Source organism: Vollenhovia emeryi, unplaced genomic scaffold (assembly GCF_000949405.1).
Source record: "Vollenhovia emeryi isolate VEMERY1.0 unplaced genomic scaffold, V.emery_V1.0 DF939123.1, whole genome shotgun sequence".
NCBI classification, from domain to species: Eukaryota; Metazoa; Arthropoda; class Insecta; order Hymenoptera; family Formicidae; genus Vollenhovia; species Vollenhovia emeryi.
The window spans coordinates 2,517,066-2,544,582 of record NW_011967243.1 but is presented as its reverse complement, the minus strand read 5'-3'; the positions used below and the strand labels follow the sequence as shown (position 1 = coordinate 2,544,582).

Below are 27,517 nucleotides of genomic sequence, written 5' to 3'. Positions count from 1 at the left end.
TGGCCCAGCTGTGCCGGGGCGGAGCAGTTTGACCAAGTTTGACAATCGCGCTCGTCTTTCGGGAGAGGCGCGTTTCTTCCTGGAGTTTCCCCGGCCGTGTGCACCGGTTCTGTCGCGCGGAACGAGTTCCCCGCGATGACGTCGAAATTGAGGAACAGGGACTGCGCGAATAAGATCAGGCACGGCGCGCCCAAGCTGCAGGAGGTGCTGCGAGAGGTTGGAAACTCCTTGTTTACCTCGCGCTGCTTTTAAAGATCTCTGGACGGCGGTGACGTGTGGAGACGCGCGTTCCTTTGGTCCCGCGTAAAATGCTTCTCGCCCCCGTTTTTCTTCCTTCCGTCCGTAATTTTTTCATGTCCCTTTGCTTTTTCCTCGTAGACCTGTAATGAATGATTATTACACTTGACACATTCACGAGGAAATGTTTACAGTGACATTTTACGTGCGAGAGCCTTTCCTCGCAGTTACACTGCCCCGATCTGTTGTTTAGAGATGTCGCCAGAGAATGCGAGACAAGCGGAGCCAGCTGTTTGACAGACACAGATTCGGCGTGGAGTCCCACTCGAAACCTGTGCAGGACTCATTGACGGAGATAATACGGCAAGAATTCAAGAATCTAGCGACAGAAGAGAACAACGGCGCGAGTCTTACGTTCAAAGAGATTGACGAGCCACTGACTCAGGACGAAGCGATTGAATTAGAAAATGAAATTGTTTTCGAAGAAGGTTTGATCGACGTTTCATGTAAAAAAGTTAAATTTCCGTAAAATTATGCAGTTCTCAATGAAGTTTCACTCGTTACATCTTGACAAGTAGCTTGTTTGCAATATAACACAATTTGATGGAAAGTAATGTTGTTGCAGAACAATGGATATTCCAAGAATATGAGAAGATCTTGCAAGACGAGATTGAATACTTTGCGATGTACGCCGACAACGAGAATAAAGAGGTATTCTGTCCCATATGCCAGAAAGCCATACTAGCGGAGGAAAATAATTGTGTAAATTGTCCAGTCTGCGGACTAAAACTGACCGGTCGTACCATGCAAGAAGTGAGGCATCTGATTAACCAGAGTGTAAATACCCATGCGTTCAATTGTGTCCAAGTGCCGGTATTCATGGTAATACCTGAAAATTGTAAAATCAACTTGTATCTAATATGCCACGGCTGTTCCACCTTGGCGTTGATCTGCTGATCACTTAACTGGCGGTCCTTCAATTTTCCACGATGAAAGTGAAGCTGCTGAATAATTAACCATTACTCTTTCGCAAAGATATTAAATGTTGTCGATGCCAACGTGTCCAAAGATCACGAGTTAACACCGGTGGACAGACGTTAGAATTCGCATTAGAACCAGAGCTTCAATGCCAATTGTAATTCTTTTATATTAGACTTTTGTAAGGAAATATTTATAAACCTAGCTTATTTATATCGTTTTAATTTATAAAAACCAATAAAAATTAATTGTCAAGTTACGTTAAATAATAATATTCATCGGAACCTTCCAAATCTGTCACTTTCAACACAAACTATTTCAGAGTATCGCAAAAGAGTATGTCATTTGTACTCCAATTGTTTTAATTTCAATATAAGTAATTGTCATTTGATGCAATTATTTATATTAGTTAAAAGCAACGACACGAGAAGGTGCAGAGAAGAAAAACGCACTAAGTTTGGATTTCCTCATGTTGTTATAACATCTGAATAATAACATGTAAATCTGTATGATTATATGATACATATTGTACAAAAAAAAAACATCCCTTCGATGAGTTTACTTATATATTATTTATCACTTATGCATTGTACATACATGATGTAAGTTAAGTGAGGGCCTCTACATATTGTATAAAAAAAATAACGTCCCTTATGCTCTTAAAATAAAACAAATTAACAGAGTATACCCAATGAAATGTCAATTTGAAAAAGAATTTAACTCTCGAAGAATCAACTAACTTGTTCTCTTTTAACATTGGACTATGTACATTTCGCATCAACAAAAATGTTACAATATGCAGAGGCCCTTCATAGTTTAAGCTATATTCGGTACTCAAACCTTTGCAAATGATTTGTACATTATCACATGAATTTCCATATTAAAGATCTCATTTTTTAATAGTGTGAACATGTAACTTATGAGCAACCCCCTTTTTATCGTCTCCACGCACTTATTAGCTATATAATACACCTTTTGCTAGTGTAGTTGTGCAATATAATTTAATAGTAGCATATTTATATCAAAATTATACTTTAAGAAAATTACCTTTAATCGTCTCTTCAAGTTATATTTCTCAAAAAAAAAATGTATCTCTTCACCCTTGAATTAACTTTGCAGTCTATTAGAACAGTTATGGCACTGATTCTGTCATTTTTAACTCGTTACTTTTCTCTCGTATTTCGTGAAGAAGTAGTCTAAAGCTAAAAATATTTGGTCGCTATACCGTCTATTCTGTTTCAATATCTATTAATGACAATTCCTAATCACAATCGTATGCTAATTTATACAAGCATGTTTAGAAAGCTTAGAATTAGTTTCTATATTAAAAATATTAATATAGAAGCCACATAATTTTTTATCAAAGTTTAAATTTAATATTCCTGCATTCCTACGTTATAACAATCGTGTTCATTAAGCTTTCGAGCTGAAGAATATTTCTCAAAGCAGTGGAATACATTTTAACACATATATACACAAACGTCTATTAGCTATAATTATAGAAAAATTTTACAAATATATAGTAACTTTTTTCTTTACTGTATAACTTGTAAAATACTCTGTATTTTATGAAAGATATCATTGGAATATTCTTTGCTCTTGTATAGTTCACAACATACAATTGAGCGAAATAAATGATATAATAAACTATATTTGAAAAGTTTTAACCAAAAAGTAATTATTTGCAAATGATTGTGCCATACTAATGACTGTATACTACAGTTCTGCCAGCATACTACAGTTCAATTGTATGTATAATTTTTTTTTATTCAAATCTATAATATAAAATTTCTTGATGTGACTTATAGATTTTACAACTTCAACGTGATATTGCAATAAAAAGAGGAATTGCACTTAAATTGTTATTTCTTCGTTTGCGCTTCGGTTACTAACTAACCGAATGTTACGTCTTCTTTTTGTTTCGCACAGACTAACTTATATTATACGGTAACTATCATCCCTTACGTTCATATGTACGTAAACCTTCAATTCCTTTTCTTTTTATACAAACACGCTGTTGAATTCACGACGATCACTGCGTGGATCGTCGGCGTTCCGTTTGATTAACTGCCGCGAGTGCTTCTTCGGGAAGGCGAGTTGGGTCGGTTAAAATATCAGTGGCAGTACACAGAGACCTTAGAGAATTCAGAACAGCTGAAAATGATATTTTGGTCAAGACAATCGTTCAAACATTTATTGCATTTGTGATGAGTTTCTTAATATGTTATTTAAAAATTCCATTTTTATTCTTATATTATTGTCGTGCAGAGGGTGACACCTAAAAAGATATATTTAAATATTTATTTAAAAAAATCGCACTGTCTAGAAAAAGGTCTTAAAAATAATAATCTTTGGCGACTTTTTCCTCTTATTGTCACAGGTGGCTTCTCGAATCATATACACTTTGCATAATCAAAAGCAATGGAAATATTGAAATGTACGTTTTTAGATGTCTTTCTTGTATACGAACCTGGTCTGAGATCGACGAGTGAACAATGTTGCTCTACCCACAATATTGTACTTTTATACAAATCATCGATATTTGCAGTTGAGACTGAAGCATTAAAGGACAGCAACAGCGGTTCTAACAATATACTGAACTGATTATTATTACATTGAGGAAAATAATCTCTCGGAATTTTAAATATTTTAGAGTGAATCAACGCTTTCAGATATAATGCTTAAAGAAAAACGAACAGAAAGGATACAATCCAGAATTTCCAGTTTTGTTGTGTGCGCACACGTACATATTCATCAAACATCTCTTTCATTTTGCTGCTTCTATGTCTAGAAACTGGAGCACCCGTTGCAGGAAGCATAGATTGGCAATTACTACAAGAATAATGTGAAGATGAAGACTACCCTATTTAGATAATTGTATACCATTTATACAAAATTACACATTTAATAATATTCCTTCATGAATGATATTACTAACTAAATGTTATTTCCAATAATTATTATTTGTGGTATCTCCCTAATTCATTGAAAGTACGACTTGAATATACCTAATAGACGTATTAAGGCACTCGATTTGTTGTCTCAGACTATCCATCTCCTCTTTTAATTGGTGTCTCTCCGTTTTAAGTTGCCGAATATAATCCGCCCCTTTCTGCAGCATCGCAGCCTTGCTCGTTTTCGAGTTGGGGTTCTGACTGATTTGCGGTATCAGCCTGTGCAGCATGTCGAAGCCATTCTTGATGTTGTATCTGCGCTTCTGTTCCGCATGAATGTGGCCGACTCGCCTCTGCTCTTTATACTGTCCCCTTTCCGAGTGCTTCATGTAATCATATCCACGAGCGGACCTCAGCTCAGAATAGCTGGGTGATAAAGGGCTACCTGTACTCATGGGGCTATGTTGAGGGCTGAGGTTTAACGCCTGGGGACTGTGTGCGTTAGAGCTGCTATCCTTTGGTGAGCCTATTGGACTACTGTGAGACTGATGCGTTTGATCGTTCGCATTCAAGAGAATCTGTTGGGCTGTGGATGGTTGCACTGTCTGCAAGACATCAATCATATATCATTCATTCTGAACAATTTGACATTACATATATTACAAATAAATCGAGTCATTTTTATATAGTACCTGTTGCTGCGGTTGCGTCTGCTGTATACTAGAAGTCTGTATCGTTTGTGTTACTGGGGTCGTGATGTGTTGCTTTGTTGCTATTTGCGCCACTTCTGTAGTAAAGACAACATAACACACGAATCAGTCACAACGTTTCTCAAATATTACTCATGCTAATATAAAATTCAATATCGTAAAGTTATGTTGCATAAACTGCAGTTCAATCGATTTGATAAGACTTTTATATTTTTCACGTAAGAATGAATAAGTTTATGATGAATACGTACTATTCGTGAGTAGATGTGCAAGCAAAACGTTGTTATTCACGTTCAAGGCTGGGTCGCTCACTGCAGATACTAGTGGCGGTGGATGTATCCTAGGTGCGGTTAAAGAAGAGCTGCTTCGAGATCTGCTTCTTCCTTGATACTAAAAAGAAATACAATACAATTTTATTAATAAATTCAACATATCTCGATCGATATCTCAAACACAATCTTAAAAACAGAGATTAATATATTCGTTTAGACTGTCGATCCGTAGCTCCATCCTGTATACCAAAGAGAGCAAGATACCAACCTCAATACCAACCTTTGGTATGGCAAAGACCTCTTCTTTTTCCATGTTAGACGTTGTCGGGTGAGGTAACAGCTTTGGCAAAGTGGACGCGGTACGGTCCAGATCAGATGACGGCCTACACTGCAGCAATATCTGTGGCTGCGGTGGTTGCTCCGTCGAAGAAACCGATACCACTTGTTGCGTGGGAAGCGTCTGAAAAGTAAACAACACGCATTACTACTCCATAGATTCGTCGCGACGAGTTCGACGAGGCGCGTTACCATAGTTTAGTTACCTTAAAGCTATTGGTGCTAAATTTACACTGTTGAGCATTGAGGTTTTGTACAAGATTTGGAAACTTGTAGCACTGCTGCTGCGGCTGAACGATCTTGTAAGGTTTGCTGGCCATTGGCGTGGCGGTCGGCAAGGGCCTTATTGCTTGATGCTGGCTCTGCAGCTGCGAATTGACGGCTTGCGTGACGAAGTTGTGCTGCACCGTCACCAGATTTTGCACGGCGGCGGCAGTGATCGCGGGTAACTGACTAACGTTTACCGCCGACTGATCGTTGAGCGTCGCGATCTGCACGGACTGATTCTGCACCGGTGTCAATCGCACTGCCTGAATCTCCATTGCGTAAGACTGCGGCTGTTGCGATTGGAAGTCCGAATTCTGTTGCTGCGTGGTCGCTTGATACATGCTCTGCTGTTGCTGCTGCTGGGATTGCTGTATCACGCAGCTATTTCTCGACAACGTCGCTGTGCTACCTCTATTCGTCTTATCTCGTATGGGTTGGTTCGTCGTAACAGACGCCTCGAAGTTCGGTTGAAGAGCGTAATCTTCACTCATAGCTCTAAATGGAAAAGAGCATCCGTGATATATCCGTGAATTATAATCGGACCTCGGACTTTGTTCCTTATCGGCTTATCCGTGAAGACGTAATAATCATTTCGTAATACTCACATGTTATTCCTATACACATTCGTTGCTTCAGGTTGGGGCTGAGTATATATTTTGGTGATGTACTGGAGATTCTGCATGTCAGCCCCTTGTTCTTCCCGAGGCAGCTGTTGTTGCGAGACCGGTTCGTTCTTTATCGTCGGATCCCCGCCTATTTCGTTCATCTGATTGATTGGCGTCATCAGGTCCAAGTCAGAATAATTAGTGTTCAGACTGCTATTCCGAAACATATCGTCCTCTTCGGGTACGGTAGCCAATTTCGTGTTTAGGAATTCTTAGATCAAGATACGCAATATGTGAGAAACGTCGTGCGAGAAACGATATAAAGTAAGACGAACATTATACCTTGCAACGGCTCTAGAGTGTCCATAAAATCGTCCAGATTCGGTTGCAAGGGGCCTAGACTCGGTTGAATGAAGTCTGCTAAGCTGGTACCTCGAGCTGTCGAACGATATTTCGTATACATTGATAATACTTGTAATATTTTGAATATCTTTACAAGTAGTACAATTTTACTTCTACAGTCATCAAATCTTTATAACAGATATGACTTTTACAAATTTTCATAATACAAGTGGATATACGCTCGAGTTGAACATCCCGAAAAGAATTACCGATTTCTCTAGGGTCGGGGAAGTATATCGGTTGATTCGAGCTGATGGTTGAAAAGAGGGTGTCGGTCATCAGTTCCATGTAATCTTCGTCAACCATCATACTCTCCCCGCCAGGGGCACCGCTTGCATTCCCGAATGCATTTCCCGCACCCCCACCGAAGTTATCGATAGTCCTACATCCACTGCCCCAATCGAGCATGTCCATCGATTCCATCTGGAAAAAGGTGAATAGATTTTGAAAAGAAGAACGTATCTTGCGTCACACACCCGCGTTTCGTATCTTGCTGTGTGATAAGGGCAAAGAAACCTATCTCTGCTCAAGCAAACGCAGGTGTTGATAAAGAAACAACGGGATCCAAATTTATTAATTATCTGTTTAACTATCCGTATTATTTTGTCTCTTTAAGACCTCGGAAATAATTGGAGATTGCCGAGATATTTCTTTCAAAATATCCTATTTTACGTATATATACTTTTGTGAGTGTACGTACCATTTCTGTGCCATCTTTGTTCGTCCAGCCAAGAAGTTTGTTTCGGTAGAACATACGCCATTTCTTGTATTCCGCAGTGACGGCCTTGAGCTTTCGTTTCCAGTATTTTCCCTCTAAGACCACCGCCTGATAAGAGACACGCCGTTGATTCACGCTCACTAAGCGCAATTTTTATTAGCCGACGTAAAAGCATTTTATGACTCTACGAGCTTACTCGGATCTTCTTACTACTTCAAGCGTGCGGCGCTTTATATGCGCGTGTGTGCAATCCGCTAGTGACACTTCGAGGAATTATAAACCGCTACGAATTATCTAATCAAACGAGCTGTCGCCAATTGCGATAAAAACATTTTTCATTGCCCAATTGCGCAATTGGGCAAAACCGAATGGCACTAGTAACGAGCCGTTGTCATTTAATAATCGTTAATATCCGCGGTCTGATTTGTTGCTGATATCAAGAGCGAATGGTTGTACAAGAAAATTATAACAATCAATTCACACTAATCTTTTGCGACTGCTCTAAATGCATGTATGAACCAATGTATTACATATTGTTGAAATTGTAAATTAGACGTCGGAAACCTACCTCGGGCTTGTTATGAGTATCCACGTCAAGCGGCGATGCAAACTGGCACACCAGAGTGTTTTGCTTCAATATAACTAAAAAAGAAGAAATTATTTTTCGTTAAAAATAACGTTTGCAGATTACCTGAAAAGGGTCCAAAATCTGGAACCGAAAGGTCGTTTTTTAAAATAAAAACATTGGCCAGTGTAGGTCGTTGTAAAAATTACACATCATTGGTTAAAAATAACTTTTACAATTCATCGAAAATCGTAAAGACCGAATCAGACTAGCGATTGTTGACTCGGATCGAATTGGAATTGGCGACTGACGATTGTCTTTTAGCCAATCGTCAATCGCCAGTCCCAATCCAATCCGAGTCAGCACTCGCTAGTCTGCTTCGGCCTTAAAGAAGCCCGACCAGTTGCATTTCACAAATAGATATAGATGTTTTGTCTGATACGTTGCTTTGCTCTGTTAAAATTTCTTGATAAAATTTTACGTTTAAGCTACAATTATTACAACATGCTGTACAATAAGCAAATGCCTAAAAGAACCGCCTATACATCAATTAAAAAGCGTACAACTACAGTTGATTAACATTTAAGCAATTACAAGAGACGCACCAAGATACAATTGAATTATTTTATTTCCCGACTATTCTTTTACCGAGTCTTTTATTTAAACTATTTAAAATATTTATATACAATTCTGATAGTTTTAGTAGCTTCGTAACCGCGAAAGACAAAGAACACATATCATCGCTGTCTCCCCAATGTTAAAAATTACTTTCTCATCGCGATATCTCGCTCGGGCTCGGGGGGTTTCTTGTACCTGGTGAACAAATTTGGGAACTAAAAGAGTTTGACAATTATGCACAGATATATATGTATAGGAAAAAAACACGAGCCTCCTCAACTTGTAACGATACATTGGACGCGTGCCAGGTGAGTATTGATGCGAATGTAGCACGCGGAGATGGAGCTCTTTAAATAGACGGGTAATTACTTATCCGGTCATTCGACGAATAGGAAGACAGCCGGTAGCTGTCTGAGCTCGATAAGCAGCACTCTGCGTATATCACGATAATTGAAGTATCAATGGAAGCGGATTGAAACTGAGGTATTTCAATTTAAAAAGAGAGAGAGAGAGAGAGAGGGAGAGAGAGAGAGAGAGAGAGAGATTTGAGTCCAAAATGTGAGTGTAAAATATGCTTTAATCAAAGTTTAGCAAAATATAATTTTTAATATGATTCTCTCTATGCATGAAGTTGCATTAAAAATGGACTTTTTATTTTTGTTTTGTATACTTTAGTGGAAAAGTACGTGTAAGATATTTAAACGTGGAAACACTTCGGAGCTAATCCGATCGTTTTGATTTAGTATCGTGTTTTGATATCGATGACGATAAGTTGGAGAGAAGATAGCGGAGCTTATCAATCGATTGTATTACTCTACGCTTTTTTAATTGTAATGAAGCAAAGTAGACCAACGCTAATAAAGCAAAAGTAAATTTACGCAACGATAAATTACATTTGGATGAGAGGATATTCTAGCAAGTCCCAAGTTTATTTTTAAAACGTGCGAAGTGGTCGTTTTTTTTCGCTTACATTGCATGTGCCAGCATCTCCAAATCACGTTGTTTAGTCTGATTTTGTCCTTCCATCTCAGTCTGATGCCTTTGAAGCGATTCCACTTGGGCGATGTCAGTTTCTGTCTGGAACAAATCCAAATGCCCATACGTCATACCCACTGCGGTAATCAAATTCGAATCCTGTGTAATTAATACGGAGGACAAATTTCTATGTTCACGTATCTCTTGTGTGCCGTATTGCTATTTACTTCTTGCTACGATATAAAATATAATACATAAACCGCGCGAAGCTCGTACACTATTTTATTTACCGAAAAACTTGGGACGAATTTTATATTTCGGGTTTATTTTTTTTTATTAATTTAAAATTCTGGATTTCTTCTAAAAAAAAATTTGACCAAATCCGATTAAAGCCGTCTTTTATTAACATTTTTCCCGTCAAATATCGTGATGCAACTAATTCTTAAATGAAAACAAAGACCATGTAAAATTGAATGCAGAACAAGACTTTCTTTGCACTTCGATATTTTTGCTGGTAAAGATAAACTGCGAGGTGATCGAAAAGTATGCCTGGCGAATTTACATACGCATTTAAGAAACTGTGTACCGCTCATAAATATTATAACGATTTTTCAAAATACAGTAACTGTTCAACTCTTCAGATGTGTATGCTTAAAGAACGCTTACTTTTAGATTCAACAGACTTTTTTACTTAAATAATACGTAAGATGGAATATAATCTGCGCGCAGAGAAGCACCTTTCTACTATTTGTAATAAAAAGAGAACCAAATGCGGATCAGTGAACTAATAACAAAATTAGCGTATCAATAGCTCGTGTCGGCGCTGCTTCTTGGAACATAATTCACTCAGCGGAGCACATGTTAATTTAGACTTGCTGTCTTCAAAACATTTCAATTAGGCAGATGCATCGCAGTAATTTTAAATAGACGCAACCAATAATTTCAACTCGCCAGTAGACGAGCGTGTGTGATTTCGACAATCTTATCGACAGGCTTTCTATCGCGAGAAACACCGTGCGCTTTGTGCGAGCTTTCCGAGGCGCAGCTAGAGCGATTAGTGAATTTCCACGCGAGAGTTCAACAAACGGCACGCCCTATACCTATTTCTTCCTTTGCGACCTAACATTATCTAATTGCAGATAGATTTAAAGGTCTCTGACACTCTTCAAGTATTATTTCATCACTTTTTTTGTCATAATGTAAGTATTGTTACTGTCGTAATTTTCTCTTCCCCAACGCAAATCTCTAGTTTCTTTGCGAAACTATTATACGAATTGGATCGCTTGCGATTGCAATTTTCAATATTAACTAATACACGGTGTGTATAAGACAGCTAAATGTATAATACGAATATTGTGTTATTAATATAAATATTAATACAAAACAACAAGTGTTTTTAAATGTCTTTTTCATCAATAAGTTAAATTTCACGGTGGGAGTACCTAAAATATATTAATAAATTCCTTGAATTTTACAGAAACATTTGTCTTGGAATTTTAAAACACGCAATCGCAAAATCCTACGTCGAGCCTTTCGTTATCGTCTTGTTCGTCGGTATATCGCCGCCAAGAGAGAGAGAAAGAGAGAGAGAGAGAGAGAGAGAGAGAGAGAGAGAGAGAGAGAGAACCAACAGAGAGAAAATAATCTGCAGTCGGAAGATTTCCACTTGCTCGTATCTTTGCGAGGGACACAGCGAGGTTCTTCTCCTTGGCATTAGACCCTGGCCGGCCAAGTTCTTTCCGAGTTATTTCGATTTTTATAATTTACTAAGAGATTAGATAAGGTCACAGAAAAGTACGGCGGTTAAGAGACTTAGGCTGTGACGAATTCGATGTCGCTTCTGTTCGAAAATTCGATGACTCGGCCGTTCCGCAAAAATGATGGAGGACTGATAAGTGAAAAAATAATCGAGATATTATCGCGGAAGTGTTGATGATTAATCAATCGCGTGGAATTAATCGAAGAGAAGCGCTGTGTAAAACAACATGTAAATACGCACGCTCTTTTCCTGTCACACGTATAATCTACAGCAACAATTCTAGTAAAGTAAAATTTATTTTCTATTACTTACAAGTACAACTAATACCGTGCAGATTTATTTGCATGCGCTTTAGCGGCGGTGACAACAATCGCTAAAGTAAACTGTATAATAATTTCATGCAAATAATTGTACTGCACGAATGAAAGCGATTAATTAACTTCTCTACGTGCCACCGAATGTGTAATGAATTTTACTCACAATCAGGTAAATGCTAATATTACGTGAATGAAACGTAAATAATATTGCAAAACTCCTCTGCTAATTTTACCGTCAATTATTCTTGTTGATTATTCGGCAGATATTAGAGGAAAGTCCTCTATTATGAGATAGGATTCTAATGTGAGATAGCAGGCTATCAACGTCCAAGTGCAATCGCAAATCTTTTTTCGCAACAATTACACGATCTAACGATCAATTTTCCAATAAACAGATTTCACTCCAAGGGCAATAAATTCACGGTGGAACCAACAGATGACGCCGATTAATTTAGCAGAAACTCCGCTATCCCATATTAGGGGCAGATCTCATAATAGGGGACTTTCCTCTAAAATACATCATTACAAGAGCAACGATGTCACAGCAAAGCCGCAATGTTGCATTAAATTGATGGATTGATCTCAAACTTTTTATTAATTTTTTAAGACATCTCATCTTTCTGAAATTTGAAAATTTCAGGAATATTTTAAGCGGAGACAGAAGAAAAAAGAAAAGAGACATCGGAATCTTTTATAATTAAGGTTTGAGTGTGTTAATAGAAACTCTTTGATAGTCTAATAAACTCTGTTTACCCGAAAACGCACGACTCACCGTCTTTATTTGCAAATTTCTCATTTTCGCAACATTAATGATACTCATTGCAACAGAATCTTCATTATCAGATAATGAGTTATTTGTTCGTTGCACGATTATACGCCGTGCGGTTGAGATCAACCATCGCAGAGTTGCGATTGTTATCGTATTGTCGAGAAACTCAATGGTGTGGCGAAAACAGGTGTCGCGTCGCATTTGGAGAAAGATTTCCGACGAAAACGCCAACGACAAACGAACTGTTACACACGGAATGAATAAAAGGAGCACGAGGCGCCCGCTTCGATAAGCGCCACGAATCCCCTGATACTATTGTTATTTTAAGCATTCTGCGGCTTTAATTATCTGAAGTATAAGAAAAGTGCAAAGATCGCGCCGTGAAAACTAAATCCGTCTGCCGTTAATTTCACGTTAAACAGCGCGTCCCGAAGCGGGTGTAAATTAATTTCACGGCAAATTTTTAATTATCAAGTTTCCGAGTCTAAATTTTCTCAAAGTGACAACAGTGACACTCTGGAAAGAATTGAAGATTTTTTATGAAGAAAAAAAGAGGGCTCCAAGAAGATTTAACGGTTCGAAAATGATCGCTTCTATCGAGATCGGTGTAAAGATAAAAAGGTTTCCTTATTTGGACGATGATACGCGTTTGGACGAATTGGACGACTTATCGCGCGCGGGTGCTGAAATAGCGACAGAATAGACAAATATCGTCCGTACGATATCATCGATCGTTGTGAAAATACGGCGGGGTACACGGCCAAATGGCTAGGAAACCGAAATAGACTGGTCACCGATTGGATATAGGTGGGCGAGCCTCCGCGGAGCTTTCGACGACTCGCGCGGATCCTCGCACTCGCACGCCTTGCTTGTTGCTTGTGTCGTGCGGAAGTGTTACGTTGCTAGCACGTACACACGTTACGCGCTACGAGCGTGTACTCACGATGACGCAGTGGCCTTGTGGTCGATAAAAGACACACGGAGGAGAGGAGGCGTTTACGGTAATCTAGGCGCGATTCGCATTTTCGCGATTCGCCGTGCGAGACCCGACGACGACAACGATCGAGTTCAAAGTCATCCGGGCAGATCCGCGACGTTTACGAAGGATCTTCCGCCGAAAGCTTGCCGGTGCTGGCCGAAAGGCATGATTTTGTTACTCATTGATTGTCCCCGCAAGTCTGCGGAACAGCGCGGGCCTGTTTAGCCTATTGTCAGTTAAAGAAAACACATTGGATAAAAAATTTTCAAGATAGGAGCTTTCTGAACCACGGGGCTCTTTGGCTTTGTGTCTTGAAACCTTCTATCCGAGTTTTCCGAGCGGCACAGTCTCCAACTCTATCCTAATCGCGGACTGTTTCTGACCCAGAAACCGTCAATGCGTCCACTTTCAAGCAACTGTCATCACTTTTTTAATATAACGTTTCGCTAATCGTGGAAACGCAGCGGACGCAAGATACGCTGACGTAACGCGTAAAGTGATAGCATGTAAAGAAAGCAAACTTTCTCGTGGTACACGAACGGCGCTTGTACAAGGAAAAACCTGCGATGTGCCGTAAGAATTACGCGAGATTTGATTTTCTGTTCTATGAAAGAAAGAAAAAAAGCCTAAAAATAATCTATTATTTATAACGACTTGTTTCTTTTACGACCAATATGTTATCAGGATGTGCACTTGCTTGAGTGCCCGACAAATACATACAGATTTCGCCTACTATCTCATAATAGAGGACTTTCCTCTGTACCTTTCGTCAGCGACACTCGCGAATCGGTTCTGTCGAAGGAAGCAGAACTGAATAGAAGCTTTACCTTTCGCAATTCGACGTGAATTTCCGCCGCGAATGCGATGCTCTTATTCCGCGTCACTGTTGCGAATAATCTTACGATTGATTCAACGATAGCTGCATTTAACGTGCATTATGCAGCTTGAGACACTGGGACGGTAAATGTGCGCGTGCCACCGCCGATCTCATAAAAGTCGGATTAACGACGTATGGACGGAAAATCCACCCATTCATATTTTCTTTCGAGTGACGCCGCGATGAAGAACGCGATCGGAAGTTCGCCGATTAATTCTGTTTTGTTGGCAGACGTTGAAATCGCTGATTTGCGCAATCATTTGCTTTGGTATATCAACAGATAGGAATAAATAAGTGAGAATAGGAATAAACAGATGTAACGTCAACTAGTTATATAAATTTTTTGTAAAAAAAAAATTACTGAGCACATAAGTTTCTATTTTCTGCGCTATCGAAGATTTAAATAAGCTACGCTGGTTTTAACATTTCTAATATAATTGTGTATCTACACAATTTGCTGATAATATGTTAAGTTTTCGATACATTAATTTCAACATTGACTTGACTTTGACGCTGATATTTGCCGACATATTTGTAATTTTATGAACACATTTAAATTTGCACGAAATAATTTACTGTGAAACCTCGTGAAACGCGTCGACGTCAAGTGAACATCGAAATTAATGTATCGAAAAATTATAATAAAAATGTTAGATCCTGTGTAAGGTATTTAATCCTCAATAACGCAGAAAATAGAAACTCACATGCTCAGTAAACTCTTTTTTTTACAAGAAATTTACATAGTTACATAGCTACTGACGTTACGTGTATTTATTGTAGTTTTTTCTTGCAATGTAATAGATTTCGTAGACCGAGTTTTATATCTCGTAAAAATGAATAGACAGACGAATCCGCGAATAAAAGCGATGAATGCTGCATTACGATTATTGCCACGATTTTCCCGCTTCTATTGGTGGTCTGGGATCGCTGACGTAAACGACGATAAAGCGTCATCGATTATTGTATCGCGGACATTGAGTATTTTTCATGATAATTAATTAAAATGCAAGTCATAATTACAGTGTTCCTATCATAATTATGCAAGAAATATATAGAGGAAAGACCTCTATTACGAGATAGGATTCTAACGTGAGTACACTGAAAAAAATTTCTGGTTGAATATGGACGAATCAGATAATTCCTTTAGGATTTACCAGAATTCCTTTAGGATTTACCAGAATTTCTGTAGGATTACAGGAATTCTGGTAAATCCTAAAGGAATTCTGGTAAATCCTAAAGGAATTATCTGATTCGTCCATATTCAACCAGAAATTTTTTTCAGTGTAGGTTTTCAACGTCCAAATTCAATCGCAAGTCTCTTCTCGCAACGATTGCACGATTTAACAATCAATTTTCCACTAAACAGAAGATTTCACTCCAACGGCAATAAATTCATGGCGGGACCAACGGACGATGCCTACTGATTTGACGGAAACTCCGCTGTCTCATAATAGGGGCTTTCCTCTACCATAACGTACGAAGGTACACTAGGAATCACTGACGCCTTCCCATATGAATTTAGGCACAGGTAGAACACATACACATTTCCTATGTGTGTATAAATGCGTTAATATGTGTCTAAATTCATATGGGAAGGCGTCAGTGATTCCTAGTGCACAGTCTCGTTAGTGTGACAAAAATTTGTTTCTTCGCTGCATTCGATACGAACTTATTGTAATCCATTTCAATTCGTCGTACACGTTCGGCTTTTAACGCGATGGGCATGCAGCGAAATTCGATCCGATGTCAAGATCTACGTGCGTTAATTGCGATTGCAAAGGTATTAAATTTACGTACCGAATTAGGTTTGCGCAGCAGGATGTTTGCGAAAAGACGTTACTTGAAAACCAATCGATAGCACCGTAGGTCGATGCCATTACACCGCGAGGAGAGACGCGCGCCAGGCGAAGGTTGCTCCGAATCACTTTTCTAACTCTGTCTAACTTTGGTGTGAATTTCGCATCGAGATAATAACGCCATCCCAAGAAGGATTCCAACAGATACGTTTCAATCGGCGGCTATTACTGTGCGAACTGATCCTTAATCGCTTCATTTATTCTTTTTTTTTCCCTCATAATACAACGCCCACTCTAACAAGTCTCGATTAGATCAACATCTCGTTATTCAAATCCATGCGCGCGACAGTCGGTGTTGGAAATTATTCATATCTGAGCAAAGCTATTCTTTAAATATACGAGAGTTATTTACCCAGATAGTGGTGCGATTTTCGAAATCGTCGCGATTGAAGATAGCGCTTTTACGATTGTCCGCATCACCGTTTTAGTTTTACTTCTCATCCCGAGCTGCGTTTGCATTGCGACGTTTATCAAGTGGAAGAGCGCGATTTCTTCAAGACCTTATTGCCGATAACGGAACGAGATCGATCGAGACATGGCGCGCCTTCCAGGGTCGCCAAAGATATAATTAATTTGGCCTCTTGTTTGTCAAAGCGTTAAGGACAGAAGCCGATACTATGTAGCGCGTTATCGGCGCTAGATTTACCGCAGAATTGATTGAAATTACATTGTATCAAGCGTTAACGATACATCAACCACGACCGAATTGTATTATTGATGTTACCTTCAATTATGATTTGTTCCTTAACAATTCCGGCTCGCGGCATTAAATACGAAATTAAACAGAACAAAATGACAAAATAAAATAATTGCATTAAATCACAAGCTACTTTTAAAATATTCGTAATTTCTTTGTTATCCTGGAACAAAAATACTATGGGATTATACACAGCTGATGAGAGAAAAGTAAAATAATACTTCGCTTAATTTCCATAAAACATCAAATCTTATCTCTTACTATTTGCTTGTTAACAAACCGTACTCGAAAAATACAACGTTGAGAGGATAGTAAAAATCGCTTTCCACGGTTTCAATACCACTGTGGGTGCCCCATTTCCAAACGATAAATTTTGTTAATTTCGTTCGCACCTGTAATTTTTCAACAATGTAAAAAAAACAAAGCGTTCTACACTTCCCCGATAAGTTTGAAAACTAGTTGATTGGATAGAGAACAAAAATGGCACTCGAAAATGAGACGCTAACTTCCCGTGGCCTCTTAACGCAAACGGACACTACATGTGGATATACAGTGCAGCTAAGTGTCGTTAAAACTGCACGTGCGATCGTAATAGCTTTTGTTGCAAGCGTGCCGGCAGTGAATCAGCTGTTAACGTCACCGAACACATCGGCACATTTGTACGACGGATTTATACGCTATTTGCCTGCATTGTGCACCGAATTTTCAGTTCCATCATAAAATTATTTTCCTCACGACGTTAATTATTTCGCTAATATTCTTTCAGTGCGACGCTTTTCGTGAAGCGATTTTATTCGCTTATTTCCATACAATTTTAGAAGATTCCTGTACATTCTCGGGCGTTCTAATTTTTTATTTAATTGATTCTCGTGAAATATCTCCTGTTTTAATATCACGGTTAAAACATGCGCACAAAATCTACGTAAACTCTACGCAAAAAATAGTATATGAAGAAACAGTGCGAGAAAATCTACGGTGTAAAGGGAAGAAAACAAAAAGATCCATTTTTACCGAGTCTCATAAACCAGAATGTTAATTGAGTTTTCGCTTCTCCTTAATTTGACCATTGGAATAATAATAAATGCGGAATTTTAATTAAACCCGAGTTAAATTTAACTGAAGTGTTTACGGCAACAGAGAACAAACGCGGCGTATGATCGTCGCGAGGAAAACGGAAATTGTCGGTAGAAGCCGTGTGCTCGAAGACGTGTTCGCGCGCGACTTTAGCGAGGCCGCGCTTAATTGCGGTGTTGTCGTTTGGTTCTACGGCCTCTCTTTCATTAATTCAATTGTCTTTTATCAGCGGGAATGCTACCGGCCAGACCGGGCAGCATTTGTCCGGTTGCCGAGCGAGACGTGCCTTTTCGTTTCCTCGCAGGGCACAAGAACACGTCTCTTCCTTCGATATGCAATTGTACCGCGGATACAAGATCTGCCCTGGCTTCTCTTAATTAGCTAAAAGTTATTTACGCCAAGAAAAGACAGGCGTGCACTCCGCGAGGGGGGAGAGAGAGAAAATGAACCAATTGTCGAAAGTCAAATTAAAAGGAGCAGTTCCATCTTCGACGCGTACGTTTTATCTCACTTAATCTCTCGAAAATATCAGCATTGGACTGTTTATTGCGACAAATATTACCAAATGCCCGAGTGGTCGAATTGATGGGACGCCCGCCTGGAGTGTAGGGGGGTCCAGGTTCAAACCCTGGCCGAGGTAATATTTTTCGCAATAAATTTCGTCAATTAGAGAATGTGCCAGTCGTGTCGTTTATTAATTTCCTACATTGGTTAATCCCTCGAGTTTAATCGAGTTATCGACTCGAACATGCTCCCGAGGAGAGTATCATTCTCCATATATATTTTTTTTGTCCCGTACAATTGATGCGCTACTGAAAGAGCTTAGTCATCGCGCCTCTCGCTTAAAGAGAAACGAAAGAGACGCGATCATCAGTTCAATTCTAATTCTTTTGTTATACTGTTTGAAGCTTGTAATTGCATTCGATAATATTGTAAAATATGTGCGCTAAATTTTCGTCACGTTGATAAAAAAACAAAGTACAAAATTGAGAATAAAAACGAATCGACCTCACATTTACGTATTTGTATCTACTTTTAATCTAAGTATACTTTGTTTAATGTCACATTAATAGCGTAAAAACGTTCATGTAAAACTAAAGAGAAAAATATTTCAGTGGTTTCCTTAAAATAAATTTTTCAATTTTAATGTAAAACAATTTTGCATACAGCTATTATGAATAATACAATATTACTTTGAAATTGTCTTTCGCGGGGAAACAAATATAAATATGAAGTCGAGGATTAAATTCTCGCAGAGCTCTGTAAGAGCGTGATTTCGATTAAGAAACGAACTGAAAACAATCCGGAAGTAAACCGGACGGTCGTGGCTCGAGTAAAACGGGCTCCACGTCCATACGTGCTGTACCGTTTTATTCGACCGACGCCAGAAATCGCCGGAGAAAAGGAGGAACTCACCTGTAGGCGAGGGACATGCACTGGAAGAGTTTGTTCAAGGACGTCTCGATGCTCAGCTGCTGGGAGGTGCTCTTGTCGTTCAGCGAACTCGCGATTGTGTCGTAGAAGGAGCCCGGCGGGACGGTGATCGAGAATCTGGTGGTCTGCACTTCCTGCTCCGGCACCGGCACGGCGAGGTCGTCCTCGTCATCCTGCGCCTCCGCCTCGAAGTCCGACACCATGAAGTGGCCCGAGTGTATCGTCTCCCGCGGGTCCCGTCCGCCGTTCTTGCCCAGCTCGCTGTCGTTCCCGGCGCGATGAAAGCCGCCCTGGCTCGTCATCGCCGATAGTTTATGGTATATCAATTCCGCCTGCATCTCGGCAACGATTTCCCTGCGGACACGAATAGTCCCTTCGATACGCGATTCTCACCTTGTCCGCGATCGTTTTTCCGAATGAACAGAGTCGAAATTCGAGCGCGAAGGGGTTTCACTGCGAGACAATACGTTGAACAATGTACAATTTGATAATACACAGGAAAAAAAAAGGAATATTCTTCTTCGGAAAATACGTTTAGTTTCAACGTGAAAATCTTGAAATGAGATTGCATTGCGTTAAAATTTACTTAAATAAAGCAATTTTATATGACTCAGTCAAGAAATGTAAAATGACAATTCTAGTATTTAAATAAGACTGTAATATTGTTGGAATGTAAGATTAAATGCTTCTAAGAAGATTATAGATTGTTGCGTATATACGAAACAAGGAACGCGTTAGTTTGAGTTGTATAAGAATTGATCTGACCCTTTTTCCTCTGTGTACCAAATTTTGTGTCCAATAATTTAAGCTTCATTTTATACCCAACTTATACAACAAATACGTTAGAATAACCGACGATAATACCGATTAAAAATCGATAACAATGTAATTGAGAGAGAAAGAGAGAGAAATAAAGAAACGTGCAATATGATAAGATAGAACTAAGCAGCTTTGTTTTTGATTGGAAATTTTTATAGCTTAGGGCCTGAGCAGAGTGGCTGTCTCGTACTCTTAAGACAATGTTTTACGTTTGAAATCTATTGTCTTAGACTAACGCACGATAACTATCTTGCGTCTTAAGAACACAAGACCGCCACTCTGCTCAGGCCCTTAGGCTGATATCGTGGACTGCGGCGACAGACTTAAAAAAATGCGAATCGAAGAATTTTGCCCTATCTGTTCCGCGGATTAAAATGGGATTGTCGAAGCAGTGGGATTAGGTGACCTCGTTTCAAGAAATTGCGCAAAACAAAGGCTGGGCGATAGAAGAAAGCCTCGACAGACACAACAAGTCCCAGTTATCGAGCCTGTGATAAATTCAGTTCAACGTATTCCCCTTTTTATTTTTTCTAAGTCACATATTGGAGCACCGAGTATAAAATATAGAGTACCGAGAGAGGGAGGGGCGAGGGGTAGTGTTTGTTGTGCATGTCATAATCAATAAGACTTAAACGCGTTATCGTATCGCAAAATCGATAACACGTGTTCGGATATTTTTGTAGACAAGCCACGCGTTATCGATAATAACGTAACGAGATTTAAACGCATTCGGAATGCCACGAAAATATATGTATCAGAAATGAGCGAAGCACGATCGTACGTGACAGCACGAGGCCCGGTTTTCACCTAACTTTAAGCTTAATATACAAAAATTCGTCGGAATCAAACAAATAAACCAACTGCCAGCCTAAAGTCGTGCAACAATTCATTCTACCGTCAATTAAATAGTGTTCCCGATTAAACGACGGATACGTCCGATGAAATTGGATTGAAAGACCGATCACACGTTTCATCGGATATATCCGTTTGTTATTACGTAATTGGATTATATCCAGTTACATTCAATCGGACATTTTTCTCAGTGTAGACGTGGACATAAGGGACACGACCAGCGTGGCGCCAGGCTTCCTGTCGATACCGCGATTAACAAGCTCATTACGCGGTAGCGGAGCACATGGCGCGATCGAGACCCCCGTCGGTGAGTGAATGGCCGAAAACACGCGCACGGGCCGGTGCGCTTTCCTTTTACGATCGGAACGCCGGTTTCTTAGGAGCAGTCGCGAACACGTGGAATCGTCAATGGTCAGCGACTTCTCTCGGGGCTATATATATAATTAAACGCGGCCGAGACAATTCGTTGTGTGCCCCACGTAATGACGAGCGCGATCAAACGTTGATCTAGCCGGTGACGCAATGGACCTCCGTGCCTTAGTGAATTAGCCGCCAAAGCTCTGTCGTCTACTCTATTTACTTGATTTCTTGAACGGCGTACTTAATTGTAGAACAGCTGTGAATAAAAACGACACGCGGTTTTCCTTCCAGCTGTGAGATGGAACTTCTGCCTCCGGCGCGGTGTCCCGCGAATTCTGTCGCAAGGCCCGTTTCAATTCTCTGACGTAAACTGCTTCGGGTGAACTAATGTCGAGCCCGTGTTGACGATACGCGAGTTGGCGATTACCGAATGTATCGAGACCAAAGGAGAAGGTTGTCCGCAATACGTTCACGTGTCAACGGGATGGATTAAATGGGATAACACGTCTTATTTATACTCTACTAACGGAATCTGTAGAATTTCATATTGACTTCAGCTTCGAAGGCAATTTCTACACCCGTGCGTCTGAAATTACGCGCTTCAGTTGGTACATAAAACATTTATTTGAGATTAGACCGTGTTATTATCACGCGGCTGGATGTAAAATATAAAAGAAGCGATCGTCCAATAAGTTAATACTGATACTATTATTTGCTGTGACATTAGTATTACAGTTTTTGATATTGCACTGATATCAATGTCCTCACTGATATACACGGTGAGAATTTTCTTTTAAAATTCACCCTGAAAATTATGTAATCGTGGGTCAACGTGGCATTTCGAAGAATTTTGTGAGAGTCTTTCGAAATTTTACCACACATTTTACTAGTAAAATGTGTGGTAAAATGCCGCGTTGTCTCACGATTACACGACTTTCGAGATAGACAAGAGAAAATTCTCTCTGTGCAGTTACACGGTCTTGGATATTCACGTTTCTTAACAACGATGCGATTACTTGATCTTAATTGTGCTGTTAATGACACGATATTATATGATCTTACTAATGTCACGCACAACCCGCTCGCTCGCGAGATTTTGTAGAGCCTCTGAACTCCTCTCTCTCTAACGCTTTTCTAATTTATCGCTTTATCACAGCGTCACAGATAACACGCTGTGAACAGAAGAAAATGGAAGAAACCTCGAAGGCCGAGCCGTGCTCCGGCGACGAAACGAGAATTTCGATGGGGAAGCGATTCGGTTCCGTTGAGGCGACCTATTAACACCGATTGCGAGTCGCACGGAGCGAGAACCGCGGTATCACCCGTTATAACCGGTTTCCCGCGGGTTTCTTGCCGCTCGTTATTATCCATTGAATGCCGGACGGTGTGCTTCGACAGGAAGTAGCGTTTCTGGCTAAGGTTCAGGGTACGACCGCATCGATCTGATCGATTGCCGATTACCGCGAGTCCGTGTGCGCGCCAGGTAGCCTGCCTTTTTCTTCCTCTCCCCTTCAGCGATCTTACGCAAGTACTTGCGACAGCTCACGCGTCATTTTCCAGCGAGCGGACTCAGCGGTGCGGCATTAGATGTCGAGAAATGTGAAGGTGTCTCGCCGACCGCGGCGAATCGTGCGCACATGATACGTGGAAAACGATAACGTACGGTCCCTTCGTACGTATCCGCGTTTCGTTTCAGCAGGCGTATCCGAGTCATTTCGTCAACCGCGAAATATTTCGTGTACATATTTGCGGCATTACTGGGCATTACTGGGCACTTTTTGGGGCATTGGGCCTTGCTGGGGCATTTACAAAGATAAAATAAGACAATAAGATCAAGTAATGCCCACCGGGCATTAGCGGGCATTGGTGTGCAAGATTTTGGTCAGCGGTTTCCCCCTTGGGCGAAACCGGGCCTTAACGTGGCACATTTTAGCGACTCTTCGAATTCAAATTGTATTAAAAGCGAGGAGAACTGTAGCGAAAAGAAGACGCGGATTTTGAAGCTTCGGCCTTTAATACGTTACACTTATACACTCAGGATCTTTATAATTGTTGCGTAAATTGATTGACCAATACCACTCACATTAAATCGATTGGACATTTAGTTTGTAAGTTTTTACTGTCTATGTATTGTCTATGTATATATTGTCGTACGGTCGAAAAGTTGTGTATTATTTAAGATTAATAAAACAATGCCAGTTGTGTCGAGGGAAAATTCACGTTTTGGTTTTAATACGTTAATCACGTTGCCCAGATCGTAATCGATTAACATATTGCAATTGCTCGATGTCTCATACAGAATGTTATTCCGCGACAGGCCGGTTTTTCAACGCTATTCCGTAAGACGCCGGTACCTCTCGCTATCTGTAAAGTATTTAAGTACCCTTTGACCCTCCCCGAGCTGGCTCTATCGCAGGGCGATAGTCAAATGCCTTATCCATATTCGTTCATTAACGCTCGTCGTGCGAGCTCGCGCACCGTTCGGATTTCGGATCGTCCAGATAAAAGCGGAGTATTTACAGTTGATATTGTTTAACGCAGGCCTCTTGTTTTACGTACGAGAATATCCTGTTTAAAAGCAGCCGCGCGCAGGCAACGAGCGCCGATTTCCAAGAGCGCGCGAAGTAACGCGGTGTCCACCGTGCGGTTTCAAGACGCAAGATTTACGAAACTGGCCAATTACAGCCGAGTGTTCTCCCCACGTTCGACCATGATTGATTAATTTCTTGAATCCTAGGTCTTAAACGTAAGGTTTGGTCTACAACTGGTGCTCCAAGTAACAAGCTTTGGCGCATGTCGTACTCACCTCCAATTACATGCACTGATTGTGAGAGAAAAAATAGTCATTTTTACAAAAAAAAAAGTCATTTTTGGAGCCAACCATATTTTTTATAATTCCTCCAACGTAAATTATGGTTGACCTAACAATGTGATAGTTCTCATAACCACAATATTGGTTGTCATAAACCAAAATATGGTTGGCTCCAAAAATGACTATTTTTTTTTCTCTCAGTGTGTGACGTTACATTTACGCCGAAGCTCGTGCGCCGATCTACGTTTACGCTTGCGTCCTCGCCGTAGGCTGTTACGTTGCTCCGTGCTCCAATTCTTAATTATACCTTTTCGGCGTCCACAACGAGACTTTAGGACGTGGGATTTAAGAGATTAATCAATCATAGCCGAACGCGGGGAGAACACTCGGCTGTAATTGGTCAATTTCCTAAGTCCTTCGTCTTGAAATCTCATTGTAGACACGTAAATGTAACGTCACACGTAATTGGAGGCGAGTACGACATACGCCGGTAGCTTGTGCGGTAATCTACGTTTACGCTTACGTTGCCTTGTGCCCCGACCCTAAGTTGGTCAATTGAGTTTACAGAGGCGAAAAAATTAGCTGACATCGATGCGCCGTGATTTATAATTAATAAGAACTGCGAGTCGCGCTTTAACGACGACACGTCTGACCCAGCGGGAAAATTCGACGCAGCTATTTCCGATTTCGATCGGACGGTGGGAAGTTACGCGACTTAAATTTTCATGTAACATTCACCGTCAAGGACGAATACTTTTCGCCACGAAGGACCATGCCGGATTAAAAGAAGCTTTTACGCTTAGAATATTACGTGTGCATTTAAATTGTTACGTTACTTGGGCGACTTTCGATTAATCGACGTGGGTAAATAAGAAAATTAATTGAACGGACGAAAGAGTAAGACCGGAATCCAATTTTGTGATTTTGTACCAACTGGCAAATCCGTACAAATCTTCTCTAATAAAATAATAGAATCATCTGCCACTAATTACACTATATTGTGCAATTATTTACTATGTCAGACTAACCAGAACTTCAATTTTCCCTCGACACAACTGGCGTTATTTTATTAATCTTAAATAATATAGGTACGTTTCGACCGTGCGGTTTGCGGTCCTCTTCAAGCACAAATCTGTGAAGTATACCGAAATGTGGCTGTAAAACACATGATAGAATATACACAAGACTTACAATAAATATATCCAATATACAGTATTAGATTGATTTCCGTGTGTTCGGTATACATTACAGTACAAACATTGAACAACTTGAACTCCATTACATTAGTCTGCGGGGAACATTTCGGTATACTTCACAGATTTGTGCCTGAAGAGGTCGAAACGTCGCGTATTATTTAAGATTAATAAAATAATGCCAGTTGTGTCGAGGGAGAATTGAAGCTTGGGTTACTTTATCACTGGCGAGCAAAATCATTAAGTATTGTCAGACTAATTTACAACGGAAAAGAATATAAGTTGGAAACGTAGTGAAGAGGCGCATTCGGTAAATGTGGCCAGCTGAGGTCGATTAAAATTTGAAATTTTAATACAAGTTGGATCAGGATTAATTCAGCCTGCATTATGTAAAATATCGTTACTTTAAGTCGCATTAAATTCATTCTCGCGATTCACTTCCACACTTGTCTCGTATTTGCGGAGACTTAAAGAAACGATCACGTATATTCAAGACCTGTCGCACAGCGGACGCGGAATTCTAAACTTTGCTTTCAAACGCGCGGCGTCGCCGCGGTTTTTTCAAACGAGGCGAAGCAAAAAGCCGCGGAGACGCGGGTTTTTCTCGCGCCGGCTGTTTATGTCATCGCTCCGCTTCGATTCGCCAGAAATCACTAACGTTTCCCGCGTATTTACAAACACGGTAGCCTCTCTTAGCGGCGGGCTCAGGAATTTCGTGTCTTCCATTGATCGCGAGGGGTCATCGGGGCGCGAAACGGAGCCGGGTCGGGCACGCGCGTGTTTACGGCGTACTATCTCTCCAACGTAATTTCGCGCCGGAGCGGGTACCGCGTATTATGGGGAAAAAACGGGGAGAATCGGGCAACGGTGCGCGCAGTGTTTGTAAACAGGCGGCTCTGAAGGAACCAGTGCCCCTCTGCCTAACATTTTCCCGATGGGGGGGAAACCGCTGACCAAAATCTCGCAGGGCTCAAACGCCCAAACTAATGCCCCCAAAAATGCCCAGTAATGCCCTCGGTTTCGCCACACGTCGCTTAACTTCAATCTTGGCTTAACTCGTGTCTGTCTCTTTCTAAAGTAACAGCTGGAAAGAGACAAAGAACCAAGTGAACTACGGTCAAAGTTAAACAACGTTGGTGAAACCGGGCCTTAAAGAGAGAGAGAGGGAGAGAATTAAATACACCACAAGCCCCTCGGACAGGAATGAATTAACCGATCGAGAGTTGCGCGGAAAAAAGACCGCGTCGCGAATAGACCAACAATTACGACTTGGACCTCTCGGTGGCTCCAGCGTTTGAAACGTTAAGATCCGGATATGTACCGCCCTGAGATAAAACTATCTCGGCGCGACGGAACGTCCGCCCGTTTCGACGTCTCGAGTGCCTTCCATGGCCAAGATAGGCGCGCGAGAAGGAGAAGAAAACAAAGAGCGGCTAGACAAACGGACGACGACGGTACACACGAAGCGACGACGGTCTACACACGCGCTATTAATTTTTCATACACAGTCGCCCTCCCCCTCCGCCTACGTTTAGATACTCCACGGCTCTCTCTCTCTTTCTCTTCCTCTCGACGGACCCCGCTCGCTCGCGGAATCGGCTCGGGCGCATCACGGCTCTCCTTATCTCGCGGTCGCGCCACGATTTTTATCGCGAGAGCCTGAGCTTCGCGTTTCATGGCAATCGCCCGCACGTTTCTCCGTCGCGTCGTCGCTACTGCTGCTGCACGTTCGCTCTTTCTCTCTCTCTCTCTCTCTCTCTTTCTCTCCGCCCACGGATCAAATAGCGCAGTTAAGCGCCTCCGCGCTCGCGAGTCGTTATCACTCCGGTTACGCGTCCCACGATTGTCCCCTCGGCGCTCGAGAAAACGGAGCGTCCGCGCGCCAGATGTTGCCTCAATCCGCGGGAACAATCCCGCGCGTTACGCGCGCGACGTACGTTTGCGCGCGCGCGCGGAAGCGAGCGCACTTTGCGCGATCAACTGCGCGCACGCACACACGCGCGAGACGAGCCTCCGACGCACTCACCTTCTGGACCTATCTCACAACTCCTCGTCACCGCTCCTGCCGTCGATGTGGCCGACACGGCTGCCCCCCCCCCGGCGGAGTCGCGGCTACACGAAAGTTACTTCTCTCCTCCCCCC

At 41.0% G+C, this 27,517-nt stretch overlaps 2 protein-coding genes across 4 annotated transcripts; one reads left to right on the top strand and one right to left on the bottom strand.

The window, feature by feature from the left end:
• The first annotated feature begins 8 nt into the window (after positions 1-8).
• On the top strand, positions 9-2,302 carry LOC105569687 (RPA-interacting protein B). Its single transcript, XM_012026347.1, has 3 exons — positions 9-216; positions 491-725; positions 863-2,302. The coding sequence occupies exons 1-3, from the start codon at positions 136-138 to the stop codon at positions 1,192-1,194; spliced, it is 648 nt and encodes a 215-aa protein (XP_011881737.1). The 5' UTR covers positions 9-135; the 3' UTR covers positions 1,195-2,302.
• Positions 1,672-27,467, bottom strand: LOC105569688 (MLX-interacting protein). 3 transcript variants are annotated; one of them, XM_012026348.1, is made up of 16 exons: positions 27,402-27,467; positions 19,322-19,693; positions 9,573-9,679; positions 7,988-8,061; positions 7,402-7,527; positions 6,911-7,124; positions 6,642-6,737; positions 6,300-6,570; positions 5,634-6,189; positions 5,360-5,551; positions 5,071-5,209; positions 4,802-4,896; positions 4,224-4,714; positions 3,924-4,047; positions 3,686-3,815; positions 1,672-3,369 (listed from the first exon to the last, which is right to left on the bottom strand). In XM_012026348.1, exons 2-16 carry the CDS (start codon positions 19,675-19,677, stop codon positions 3,248-3,250), a joined length of 3,093 nt encoding a protein of 1,030 aa, XP_011881738.1. In that variant the 5' UTR covers positions 19,678-19,693; positions 27,402-27,467; the 3' UTR covers positions 1,672-3,247. The 3 variants fall into 3 exon arrangements, with proteins under 3 accessions (XP_011881738.1, XP_011881739.1, XP_011881740.1); XM_012026349.1 differs by having other exon boundaries at positions 5,372-5,551; XM_012026350.1 differs by lacking the exons at positions 19,322-19,693; positions 27,402-27,467 and adding an exon at positions 16,076-16,304.
• Positions 27,468-27,517: the final 50 nt, after the last annotated feature.

Excerpts from the sequence above, each read along its gene's own strand:
- LOC105569687 (XM_012026347.1), top strand. The coding sequence starts at position 136 with ATGACGTCGAAATTGAGGAACAGGGACTGCGCGAATAAGATCAGGCAC. Across the intron at positions 217-490 it reads TGCAGGAGGTGCTGCGAGAG|AGATGTCGCCAGAGAATGCG; the intron begins GTTGGAAACTCC and ends TCTGTTGTTTAG. Across the intron at positions 726-862 it reads TGAAATTGTTTTCGAAGAAG|AACAATGGATATTCCAAGAA; the intron begins GTTTGATCGACG and ends ATGTTGTTGCAG.
- LOC105569688 (XM_012026348.1), bottom strand. The coding sequence starts at position 19,677 with ATGCAGGCGGAATTGATATACCATAAACTATCGGCGATGACGAGCCAG. Across the intron at positions 6,571-6,641 it reads CACTCTAGAGCCGTTGCAAG|AATTCCTAAACACGAAATTG; the intron begins GTATAATGTTCG and ends TCTTGATCTAAG. Across the intron at positions 5,552-5,633 it reads TTAGCACCAATAGCTTTAAG|ACGCTTCCCACGCAACAAGT; the intron begins GTAACTAAACTA and ends TTTACTTTTCAG.